General features: G+C 34.0%; 1 protein-coding gene across 1 annotated transcript in view; it reads left to right on the top strand.

The window, feature by feature from the left end:
- The window catches only part of KLF12 (KLF transcription factor 12), a 409,446-nt gene that overhangs the window by 259,840 nt on the left and 136,445 nt on the right, over nucleotides 1–13,161 (top strand). The window contains exon 4 of the mRNA XM_069467152.1: nucleotides 10,577–11,123. Coding sequence (XP_069323253.1) covers nucleotides 10,577–11,123 — 547 coding nt within the window. The remainder of the gene's footprint in view (nucleotides 1–10,576; nucleotides 11,124–13,161) is intronic.

Here is a 13,161-nt window from a genome sequence, read left to right on the forward strand (position 1 = left end):
GCCATTAAAATTGTTCTATTCAAGGTATATTGGGGAAGTGAGTTGCAGCTTACAAACAATTACCAGTGTTCATTTTTATACTCTTGTTAGTTGGATATTTCCAAGTACTAATTTCACATGAACTGCATGAGAAAATTTTACCAATAAAGATATGAGGTCTTTCTCTGCCTCTGCTAAGGCTGATGAGGACAGCACAGGGAAGTGAATTCAGTTTTAGGAATCACCCTGAGGTTTAGATCACAGATCCAATTCAACTTCTATAAGACTATAGTTCTTCATTTATAAAACTAGAGGGGAAATTTTTACCAGGTAATGTTGTAAATATTAATTGTAATTGTTTATTTTTCCCATGGTATTAAATAATCAGTAAAAATTTATAGTTTCAATAATATTAATACTTATTTGATTGCTTTTTTGTTAATATACTCTGATGACATTGATCTAAGAAGCACAATTTTGTTTCCTCAAACTCATTTATGACGCCCTCCTTTTTATATAATAGAATGCAGAGTTGAAACATTCCCTGTTAGTCATACATTTCATGTTTTCAGAATGCAGTTCACTAAAATAGTGATGAAACTCTCATTAAATCTCTGGGGGCAAAAAAAACTCTGCTTCTGTCAGGGCAAGTGTTAAAAATAATCCCTAGACTTATCATAGCACTATGGTGATTATACAGTAATGTTCACTAAATTCTTACTGATTGAGTGAATGCTTTTCATCAAAAACAGAAAAAACTTTGTATTACCCATACACTGGTAAGTAATTGTTTACAGTAGTTTCTCAAGTATGAAAATGTTTGCCCAGTCAACTGTAATACATCAGGTTGGGATTTCCAGCAAACACCATTGTTTTATTCCACTGGGAAAACTAGAATTGCATATCTTGAGTTATCAGATATAGTTAGCTCTTTTCTTTAGCTTAAATTATAGGTGGATATGTCAATTCTAAAAAATAACCATGCCACCAATCTAAAACTGATAGTAGTAACACCCTGAGCAAATTGAGCAAATAATAGAATCTGTTATTTTATTCTGATAACAACATAGCACAGTGATTTTCTTCTAATAACATTATGGTTCACTAGACTCTAGAAATGCAAAAAAAGAAAAAGATTAAAAATTATGAAAGCTTCTCCTTTTTTAGATTTTTCCCCTCAAAATATATTTTGTACATTCATATATTTTCTTTCTTAAAATATAGCATTTTTAATTTTAAAAGGAGCACTATAGAAAATATAGGGGGAACAAAAGCAAATGTAGTTGACCCACAAATTCACCTAATGAACATTCTGGATTATTTTTTTCTATCCATTTTTTCTTGTTTTCATTATAAAAATGCTTTTGGGGAACAAAATTAAGCTTATTTACATGCAGGTTTGTATACTAACATTTTTTCACTTAACATTATATAAACAGTGTTTTCTCGTGCCACCGAATATTGTTTCTCAAACTTGTCTGATTATTAGAATCGCATATAACGCTTTTTGAACGGCGGTGTCTGCACCATACCTACTGCCGTGGGTCTCCATCCCATGTACCTTTAAAATGATCCATAAATGATTTCACTTCATAACTATGGTGAAAACCCTTGTTCCAAACTTCTTTATTATGCTCGTGTTTTTGTTTCTAATTTTTATTCCTATAAATAAGGCAAAGTTAAGAATGCATGTATACATCTTTATGAAAAACCCAAATTGCTGTATTTATCCAAATCCAAGTCTTTGCAATAGATTATCCCCCATTTTCCCAGGAAGAAAGTTTTTCAACCAATTGTAATTCATAAATTCATAGATAATTTGACTTTAATAGTTATAATATTTTCATGTATTTAGTTACAAAACAAATTCAAAAATCACATTTTATATAAAATATAAATTTTAAAATATTAAATTTTTCTACACCCAAATTATGACATTATTTCATTGAGTGTCTTTACATGCAACTTGAACATCAGCATTTATGTCCTCACTAGGCCCCTTTTTAAGTCATTTAACAAAGTTTTCTGGAACACGTTGTCTTGACTCTTGTCCAATTTGCTTGAGATACAGTGCTGTTTAAATCAACAATGATGTTGCCTCTGGGATGTTCTCCCAGAACCACCTAAAGTATTTATTTGCATGAAGTTGAGATGGTTGCTATATATGTAATCTTCCAAACATAACGACTATCTTTAGAAAGCTTCCTCAAGTGCCAACACTTGAAATTGTGAGATCATTCCACAGGAATCATGACTAATGACTAAATCTGTGTTAACTTTCCTTAACTCCGTTTTCTTTTTTAAAGCATATTCTTCCTCTTTGGTGATTCTTGAAAGTGAAACTGGCATTTGATTGAGGATGTCATTTGCAAACATTATTTTGTTTTTCAAAGTAGAGTAATCAGGGATAGATGTTGAATGGACTCTGAAGATCAGGTCACTCTCCCTCTGGACAGAGGTGTGGGGGGGGGGGTTGTGAGTGTGCGTATGAGGGAGGGCGAGGGGGGATGGTAGGGCCTAGATTCTTAAAATGTAATTATTGGTGCTAAGGTATTTTCAGACTTTTGAGACAGTTCAGCAGGCTTTCTGAAAATGTGTACCATGTACGCTGTTATCTTGCAGCCTAATATAGTGTCAGTTTTACTACATCCTTGTCAGCATTATTGTTAGCATTTTTTTAAATCTTTATTTCTGATGAATAAGTGTCCCAGCCAAGAGAAGCACGGAGCTGAGATTTGCCCTGTCATTCTAACTCACACCTGATTAGCAGAAGTCTTGGCTGGCTGGCTGGCGAGTCCCCCTTTTTGGGAACATCAGTTGTCCTCCCTTCTGCCTCCCTGCTCTGGTCTTTGTCTCTGAGGCTCCAGCCTGGCCCTTCTCGAAGTTCGCTTATGTGGTGGTCTTGATGGGGACAGTCCGTGGAAACATGATTTGTACAATACATTCTCCGAATAAGTGTAGTAATTATGTACACCTGTGTGTGCCCTGCGGCAACTGGAGGCAAAAGGGATCCCCTTAAAGCAGCCTTAGACAGTGTCACCCTCTGAGATCCTCAGAAAGACCTGCGAGAGTCTGTATTCCTTTACCTGGAAGCCGAAAGCCAAGGCTAAAGTGTTAGGTTACTTGAGGGCGTCTTAACTAATACTGTAGTGAGCTGAGATGGGATTACATCCACTGCTTATGAAAAAGTTCTGGGGTCTTTAAAATCGCTTGCTTTTCCGCTTGTGACACTTTCCCTTTGCTGTTACCTTTGTTTGCAGGGAGAGGTAGGAAAAGATAGATTTCTCTCAACTTCGTCATTAGTCTTATTTAGGCTTGGTGTTTTCTCTCTCTTTAAAAGTTTTTCCATGAGAAAACAAGCACATAATGTTATCCTTCTGTGTCTGTGGGTTCCACATCAACAGATTTAACCAACTGTGGATGGAAAATGTTTGGGGGGGGTGGGAACCAATAATAATACAGTATAACAACTATTTACAAAGTATTATATTTGCATTGTAGGTACTTAGGTATCATAAGTAATCTAGAGATCATTTCAAGTATATAGGAGGGAGGATGTGAATAGGTTCTATGCAAATACTACACTTTTTTACGTGAGGGGCTTGAACGTCTTTGATTTAGGAATCTGCCGGAGTCTGTTTGCTATGTTTGTCATGTGTTAGAGTTTCCGAATATATCATTTGACTATCACAGCCACTCTGAGGTCAAGTTTTCTTTCTCTGAAATTTGATGTATTTTGCTACTGTGAGATATTATTGTAAAAATGACTATTTATGGGGAACGTTTTGTAGAATCAAAAGCAAGGCCCATCTGGTAGCAGAGAAGATTAATCTGTTTGAGGATGGTAAACATTATTGCATATTTTAAACTGTGTAACTAGCACAGAACATTTGCCTCAGGCACTGGCGTGAGATTATAGTTTAGGGTAGAGATTTAAATGAACCTTTTATCCCTGAAAAGTCTATAAGACATGCTTTCCTCTCATGCACAGTCAAACTCTAATTAATTAATATTTTAAATTATCCACAGAATAATATTAATTTAATACCAAGAGAACAAAATTCTAATCATGAGGAAGAAAAGATAAGCCTATATAACAGTTACCTCTATTTTAAGACAACTTTGCATGCTTTGTGAGGTTTAGTTTAAAAGCAATCATAAGACAACAGGAATTTAACTAACTTCCTAGACTTCCTCTTTTGACCTTTGTTTTAGTGACACTAGTTCTTCATCTAATTTGACCACATGATTAAGACTTATGTGGTTTAAAGTCTAAAATATCTTGAGCACCATATTCTCATCTAGCAAATGTAATGAGTATTCACTAAGTTATAGGGTAAAACAAAATATCACTTATTTGCTAAATATTTGTGTAAAATTCGAACATGTTTGTCCATCTTTTCAATCCTTAGCAACGTCTACTATTAATTAAAAAATATGTAAACGAAGTCTCCTCTACCTTCTTCACCTCATGCCAACCTAACTTCACAACACACAATGGGCCAAACCAGTTTCAGAGTTGCAGCCAGCTGTAAACACAGATTCTAACTGGTCTGGGTAAATAATATGATTTATGAAAGTCCTGGGAGATAGATCATGAAAAATATAACTTCTAGGAAGTAAGGAAATTCAGGGATAAATTTCAGTGTGTGTATTGAACCCTTTTAAAAGATTAGCATTTTCAATTCAAATGTGAAAGCTTAAAAACATATATGTAAAAGCACAGAGAGCATGTTATGTTATACACATGCTCTGAATTTTCTTAAGGAATCAATCATTTCTTGGACTGACAATTGACATAATTGTGATATAAAATAGTTGGATTAAATATTTACTCAAATATCTACCCCTACCTGCAGTAGATAACTCATTTAATACTTTTAAAACCAAATTTCCCAGGTTATCATTGTAGGATATTTCTGCTTCATTTCCTTTTTCTCTCTCTTCTGTACTTTTAGAGGAAGTACAATTTATCTTTCTTTAGTGTTCTTTGCTTTAGTTTTTTCTTGATCAGTTTTATAAATTCACACTTTTATGGCATTTACGTTTAAGAGTTTGCCCTTGAACACATAGAGTAAAGAAGAAAAATCACTGGCTGAAAGCAAGGTAAATTATAACCATCAGGGTGTATGCAAGACAAATATTGAAAAATAGGTTTCCCTTTTTAGTAAAATAAAAGAACAGAGAGGAGAGTGAGTACAGGCTTTTTCCACAAATAGATCTTCAGTGACTAATTCTTAGAGTAACAATAGCCAGCCAGAGTTGCAGGATGCTTGTTTTAAGCATGGTGTTCATCTTTCAAATTTCATTTACTAATGAGGGAAATCAAGGCACAAAAACTAAGGCATGTATCTGCTGTGTACTTGATGTTAAAAAGGAATTTGCCTCTGTAATTGAAACATACTTACATTTAAAATAATGCAATATAAATCAAAGGATGTAGAGTCATAGGTTTAGTTTAATTCCTTTTTTTTTTTTTTTTTACATGAAGTACACAGTAAATTTCTTTAAGCATCTCCCAGAAAATGTACATGTTCAATTAATCACTAAGTCACACGGGGAAATTTATCTAAACTAATTTTCTCCTGAGACGCAAGAAACAAATATGCTCCTCTGTTTCACTGCATGATTAGACTGTTAAAGAATGACCAACATCCCAAAACAATTATTTGAATATATATTATTGTCGTAATGGATGCACACTGAGGTATGGATTCATGTAGGTTATTTGTATTGTGGAATTAAGAAATCAGACCAGTCAGTTAAAATGTATCCCATCAACTGTTATATGATCTGTGGCCAATCTAATTAAGCTAAAAAATAGAAAAAAATGCCAGTGTCAAATGATTATATTTTAAGAGATAATGTGTTGTTTTAAATCATAAGTGATTCCTAAAGATGACTTGTTCAGCTACTTTTGTAACATGTGTCTATTTGCTTATATAGCAAACACTGTACCTCTGCAATGACTATATTTATGTGATTCTACATCAGAATACATCTTATGCTGTACTCAGTGAGTGAAGAAATGAGTCATTTCTGAGATAATTTTAGTAATAAATGAGATTCTGTTTGGAATTTTTAGTTCTAAGGAGAGAGAGTTCCGCTCATTTGCTTGTCTCTCACATTTCTTCGTATTGCTTAAAAGCACTTAATGCCCTCTCAATCTTAGCAACAGTTGCGTGAGTTTGGAATTAAAATTACTTTTTTTATAGATGGATGAGCTAAGGCCTAGAGAATTTTAATGATGATACCAAGATTGCACAGCAATAAGAGATAGGTCATGAATTCAAGTCTTTTGTGTCCAAATCAAATCTACAAAACAAAGATTCTTAGTTAAGCCACAAGCTATGTAATGTTGGGCAAGTCACTTTATAATCTTTTCTAAAAACTGCCATGAAATTATTTCTTGAAAAATCTGTAAAAGTAAAATGAAACATAATTGATTTAAATGGTGGCTGGATGGATAGTTGGGGCCATAGTGTATGTGTGTGTGTGTGTGTGTGTGTGTGTATGTATGTATATGCTCATACATAGTCAGTGTTTCTAAAAATCCCTGGTACCATTAGAAATGAAACAGCATGTAAATCTTGCATAACATTTAGCAGAATATTATCTGTGATCCTCAACCCTGTCTATACATGAGAATCTCTGGAGGGCTTTCCAAAGATGGAGTGGTATCCAGACATAGTTTTTTCTGTTTAAGACTTCCAGGTAATTAAAATACACGACCATCATTAAAAATGCTTTTTATTCACTGGCAGACCATAATAAGATTCAGCTGATGGTAACGGATAACTGTAGGAAACACATCTAGTACGCTGGGAACTAATGCGAAGGAAGTTTTAGATTCATATTTACAATCATTCTACAAAATGTCTAAAGCTGAAGTTACATTTAAAATGTTCAGGAAAAAAAATTTATCTCATTAGGGAAGCTCAGATGTAATTCTTAGATCATTTAAAAAAAATATTCACTACAATGTTATGTGTAATATTTTATTAGGTGGATTATTATGAGTAAAACTGGTTTTTAGAGTTTTGAAGAAAAAAATATGTGACAATAATAATCCTGCCTATATTTATCTCTAGGTTTTCATGTACACATTGTTTTTAATGAATTGTTGGATTTTTACATGTTTTTATGCAATTATTTAACATAAAAAATTTTAAGCTTTACTGTGGATATTTATATAATCTTCTGGAAAATGAAAGTACCCTCACCTTTGACAAAAATCCAGTGTTCCCATTTAATCTTCATGCCTCTAAAAGTAGTCTGGTTTTTTATTTGATAATATGAGTATGTAAGTGTTTCATCTTTCCATACCAGGGACATCAGCACTAAAAATTCAGCTAAAGTCATTACTCTCAGACAAAAATCTTGATGGGTTTTTATTTAAAAACAAACAATTAGTTGACACTGCCATGAGTATCCATCAATGTTGTATCGGAATTTTAGTATGGAATCCTTTTTTTATTCTTTTTACAAAAGTTTATCTTCCTCATCATGCTGAAAACATATAACCTTTCTTTGTTATTTATGGTGTGAATTTTCAGTGTTCCGACCCTTTCAAGGCTGTTCCCTGGGTAGAATACCCCACATCTCCTCTCACTTTCTCCAATACATGTAGTCCTTTCGTTTAATTTCCAGCTGCTCTGAGTATTTCTCATTCGGAGTTTTCCCTTTGTTTCTCCTCAGCCTTCGCTCCCTTTCTTGGCTGTCTACTGTGTTCTCATCCGCCCGCTACAGCCACACATTCGTGGAGGCAAACCTCATAACCAGTGCATTTCGATTGGCTACTTCCCATAAGTAAAGAAATGAATTCCTAATGATGATTTCAGGACCAAGACTTTCAAGTCTTTCCTCTTCCTTAAAAGGAGGAACAAGAGTGTGCCATAGCTGTTTTGAAACCATATGTTGCTGGCTTTACAAATATGTTTGTGCAGCCTGAAGCTGGAATTACAGATGGATTTACTTGCCGTGTTATCATTGTATAAGAGACTAGTGTGGGCTGCCCAGGATATGATGCTGCATCAACACTGTAAATAGATGAATGGTACAATAAGGATTTTGTCCTCTTTATACTGACAAAGCATTATTATTTTTTAATACGCTAACTGCATTTCAAATGCTACATATGAAAAAGGAACCAGCATGTGTCTCTGTCATGTTTGCACTTATAAATTCATGAATAATTTGTAAACGATTCCAAATAAGATATGTCTTTGGTCCATAGGTTAGTTTATCCTTACTTAGTTTTATGAGTATTTTGGTTTGCAAAAGCTCAGTAATTCTCAAGTGTCCGAAAGTACCTGGAGGCTCTTAAAATTTGGTCTTCACAGCTTTCTAGTATATGCAACAGAATTGTAAGAGGAACACTCTTCTATTATTATAAAACAACCATGGGAGTAAATATTTCTCAGAAAAATTTCTCAGTAAGGGATTAAGCAGATACCTACAAAAGTGGACTCTTGTTCACAATCTAGAGAAGTCTAAGCAGTTTGCAAAGCTCAGTGAAGCCTGCTGCCTCAGAAGCAATCTCCTTACAAATTAGCTCCATATTGACCAGCTCCTATATTGTTAGTCTGCCAAAGTAGCCTTTCATTTACATTATGGAGTGTTTCTACAATGAATTTTAGATGTATCTAATACAGTAAAAAGAGAAACTAATCAAGAGTATGTTTGAAGTCAAACCAGTATTGTTTAATATTAAAATGTGTGTAATGATGTATTTTATATATTTAATGACAAACTCGTTGATGGCCTTTATGAAAGCATCCTACACAAAATTTCTGTATAGGTATAACATACTAATAAGAAACACCTTATATTGTTCTACAAAGAAATTAAATGATAATGCTGAGAACAAACTGAAATACTATTCTAGTTAAAGAGTAGATAATGCTAATAGCTTTTTATAAAAGTAGTTCAATTTATGGTGTTTTTTTCTTTTGTTTTTCAATGTCTTTGAAAAGATTAAAAAACTTATTTCTCAATTTCAGCACATAAAATGAAAATTCTGTCATTTAGGATTTCATACAGGAAATTTTAAAAAAAAAAAATTTCTAATTGATATGTTTTGTAGGTAAGTAACCATGTTAGCTAAGAAGAAGGAAAAAAACACTAAAACACCAACTCATTTCTCTTTTTAGTTGATCTGCAACCATTGTTGACTTATTTTCTTTCTTTTCTCATTGTTGCTGAATAAAATACCCGTGCAGTACTGCCTATTATATGTTTTCAATGAAGCTGTAATTTATATTCTATTAAAAAACCTTTAAGAAATATGTTTTGTTCCTTTAAATGTATGCTAAAGTTTTGGGAGGAATATCAAACCTGAATCTTATATTAAATGGAGAACAAAATGAACCCATTTAATATAATTTTAAGCATTGTTCTAAAGGAGAAACAAGTTTTTGGTCTTCATGTAATAGAACAATAATGTCTATGTTAGCCTGGTCAAATTAGATGAAACTAAAATATTCTAGTTTAATTCTCTGTGTTAAGGCAAGACTGACATACACTAATAGTACTCTTGGGCCATTTAGGGGCTTGGAAGTTGACAATCAATCAATATTTGTTGAATTTATGAGTGAGTAGGCAAATGAATAGGTTTATATTCATGCCTTGTAATAATATGCTGATGACATTAGTCTGGATAAAAATCTTGAAGTCTTCAATATTATTATTAGTAGTAAACTCTGCTCCTTAACACTTAAAAGAATGCAAATGAACTTGGACAAAATTATCATTTTAACTTAAACAAAAAGTTACAGATACATTAAAATTTTCAGAGTAAGTTTTTCGTAGAATTATTTCCTAAATTGTCAGTTGTAGTAATTGTATACGTTATTTTGAGAAAAAGTTTGTCATACACTGAAAGTTACCTAATTATTAGAAATGACTTTGATTTAATAATCTAGGGATCAGGCGTGAAGGTTGAAGAAATTTGTGCCCTTTTTTAATGCTCAGAATGAGGATGGAATGGTAACTTTTGCACCAAATATGAAAGTAGAAATATCACAGGGAGTTTTCCCAGTATTGTTGCTAGGTAATATGTCTTCAGGTTATGACAATATTAAGTAAAGGTTAGAATCATGAATTGTAGAATTTTAGAGGTGAAAAGGGTATTTAGGGTTATTTAATCAAAACTCCCATTAGTTTATAACGGAGGAAACTGAGACTTCTAATGGAGTGATGGATCAAACCAATAGACTTTTTAATTAAACAGGTTGTTATTTATGCAGTTTTAAGTAGATTTTACTTTGCATTCCGAACTGGTCTTTTAGAAGATTTTATGGAAAATTGCTCTTCCTTTTTAGATTTCTATGGTCTCTTTTCTCCTAACAATTGTCTCTCTCTCCCATAGAATGAAAATGTCTTTATGGTAGAGGCCTTGTCTGACTGTGTCTTATCCTTTATACCCTCAGTTTTAATCACAGCGACTGTCACAGAGCGATCCTTCAAATAATTGGGGGATGAATTAATGTTCCATGGCAATCAGAGAAAAATTAATAAACGTTCAAGTGATAAATCATGCATCTATTAAAAGTGAGATTAACAAAGGTAAATACATGTTCCATTTTTCTTCCCACAGTCTCCAAACGTCCACAACTACCCCGATATGGAAGCTGTTCCCCTGTTGCTAAATAATGTGAAAGGGGAGCCCCCGGAGGACTCGTTATCTGTAGATCACTTCCAGACACAAACTGAGCCAGTGGACTTGTCAATAAACAAAGCCAGGACATCCCCTACCGTCGTTTCATCCTCCCCAGTTTCCATGACAGCGTCTGCCTCCTCACCTTCTTCAACTTCAACGTCTTCATCGTCTTCTAGTCGTCCAGCCTCATCCCCAACTGTTATAACATCAGTATCTTCAGCCTCATCTTCGTCAACAGTATTAACTCCAGGGCCCCTTGTTGCCTCTGCATCTGGTGTGGGAGGCCAGCAGTTTTTGCACATTATCCATCCTGTACCACCTTCAAGTCCCATGAATTTACAGTCTAACAAACTGAGTCACGTTCACCGCATCCCCGTGGTGGTACAGTCGGTGCCTGTTGTCTACACAGCTGTAAGGTCACCTGGAAATGTGAACAACACTATCGTCGTGCCGCTTTTGGAGGATGGGAGAGGCCATGGCAAAGGTAAGAGACACAAAGCCTTGATTTATTTCAGCACTAGGGGTAACATCATTTTTTCCAGTGGACAGACCCTAAATTGTATGCAGACACTTACATCCAAAGCAGCTCTGTGCAGAACAACACGGAGACATCAGCTGATCAGCCATGGAGTAGAGTGCAGTTTAATAGGAACTAATCCACATTTATGTGGGTATATGCTCCAGTTTCACTTAGTCTATATTTTTATTTATCATAAAGTTCCTTAATGTCAGAACTCAGATATCTAAATTTGGAAAATAATGTTTACCTTTAAATTCTTACCTTTAAATATGGGTGAGGGCAATCTATGGTTAGTATAATTGCTTATAAAGTATAAATTTTTTTAAAAAGTAAATCAGGATTTTTTTTTTTTTCTTTTGAGACAGAATCTTGCTCTGTCACCCCAGGTAGAGTGCATTGTAGCTCACTGTAACCTCAAACTCCTGGTCTCAAATGATCCACCTGCTTCAGCCTCCCGAGCAAGTGGGAATACAGACACGCATCATGACACCTAGCTAATTTTTCTATTTTTTGTAGAGATGGGGTCTCGCTCTTGCTCAGGCTGCTCTCGAACTCCTGAGCTGAAGCAATCCTCTCACCTCCGTCTCCCAGAGTGCTAGGATTACAGGCGTGAGCCACCATGCCCAGCCTTGGAATGTTTCTTCTTTTTGTTGTTCAACTGGAATTTATGGGATGGTAATAATATAAAATGTCATGAAGTTGTAATGCCTAGAATCTGATCATTTGCTTTTGAGTAACTTATAAATTAAGTTGCCATTGAAATAATTCTAAAGTTAGGTGTTTGCCTATGAAAGTATCATGTAGCTTGGATTATTAACTTCTCACATGACTTAATATAATGGAAATATTTTAAAATGCAATATTAATATTTCCTTTGAGGGGTTAGAAGGCAGGAAGTCACTTTGCCACATGACTGTAATAATAACTAATTAAATTTGATAGTTATACACTTGATCGTGAAGTTATTTTTTACTGCTAAATTCTTATTTTTTTTTTTTTTTGCCAATTTTTACTAGAAGGAATTGTGGTAACTGTCTATTCTTGTTTCCCTACCTATGAATATAAAAAATAAGCCACCCCTCCATAGAAATGAAAAATGCCCATAATCATTTACTCATTCCCTTTTAAACTGAATACATATGTATGTATTTTGTCTTCAGAGTCTAGAAATGATGATGGATTAAGACTTAGGTTGTATTACTTTGTACTTTGACACTGTATTACTACTGAGGCCTGTAATTAAAATATAATTGAATACATAAAACACTGCCTTCTTATAAAATGCTAGTACACATGGTTGTTTTAGTTCTTACATATGTTAGGATTTAATACACAGAAGTACATTTGATTGTGAGTTTAGAGAAATTTTTGCAAACAGATGCTACAAAACTGTGCATTCACCATTGACAAGTTTTATTTGCAGTGAGTTCTTTGGTAGCACATGAAATAAAATTTCACCTTCCCAGTTTCATCAAGTTAAAATCTCATGCACATATAGGGATTTTAGACTGTAAACTTCAGATGGAGGCACTCATTGCTTACCTGGCAACCTTTTTCTTTTGTGCTGTTATGGGTCAGGAACACTAGCCCTGCCACCCTCTAGTGAAAAGGTAAAGGAAAAAGAGAAGTTAGGGAGACTTTTCATGGATTTTCCTGGAGCTGAATGCTCTTTGATATTGCTAATACTTCTGATTGAAATGAACAAATGATTTGAGTGATACTAACATAACTGAAGGCCAAATCAGGTATTTGTTTTCCTTTATAATTTAGAAATGTGATGATAAATTTTTTAAGAATTAGGATTTAGCAAGTAGCAAAACATGCAATCTTGCATATTGTTATTTTATACATGTGTGTATGTGTACGTGCTAGAATCCAATCTTTGTACAATAGTACTTAAGAAAAATACTGTTTTATTATGAAGTTGGTTAACAATGATTTTTAATGTTGCTCTGACCTTTTATGTAATTTTGATTCACTAATGAAGGAAACAAAAGAGATA

Source organism: Eulemur rufifrons, chromosome 4 (genome assembly GCF_041146395.1).
Source record: "Eulemur rufifrons isolate Redbay chromosome 4, OSU_ERuf_1, whole genome shotgun sequence".
Taxonomy (NCBI): Eukaryota; Metazoa; Chordata; class Mammalia; order Primates; family Lemuridae; genus Eulemur; species Eulemur rufifrons.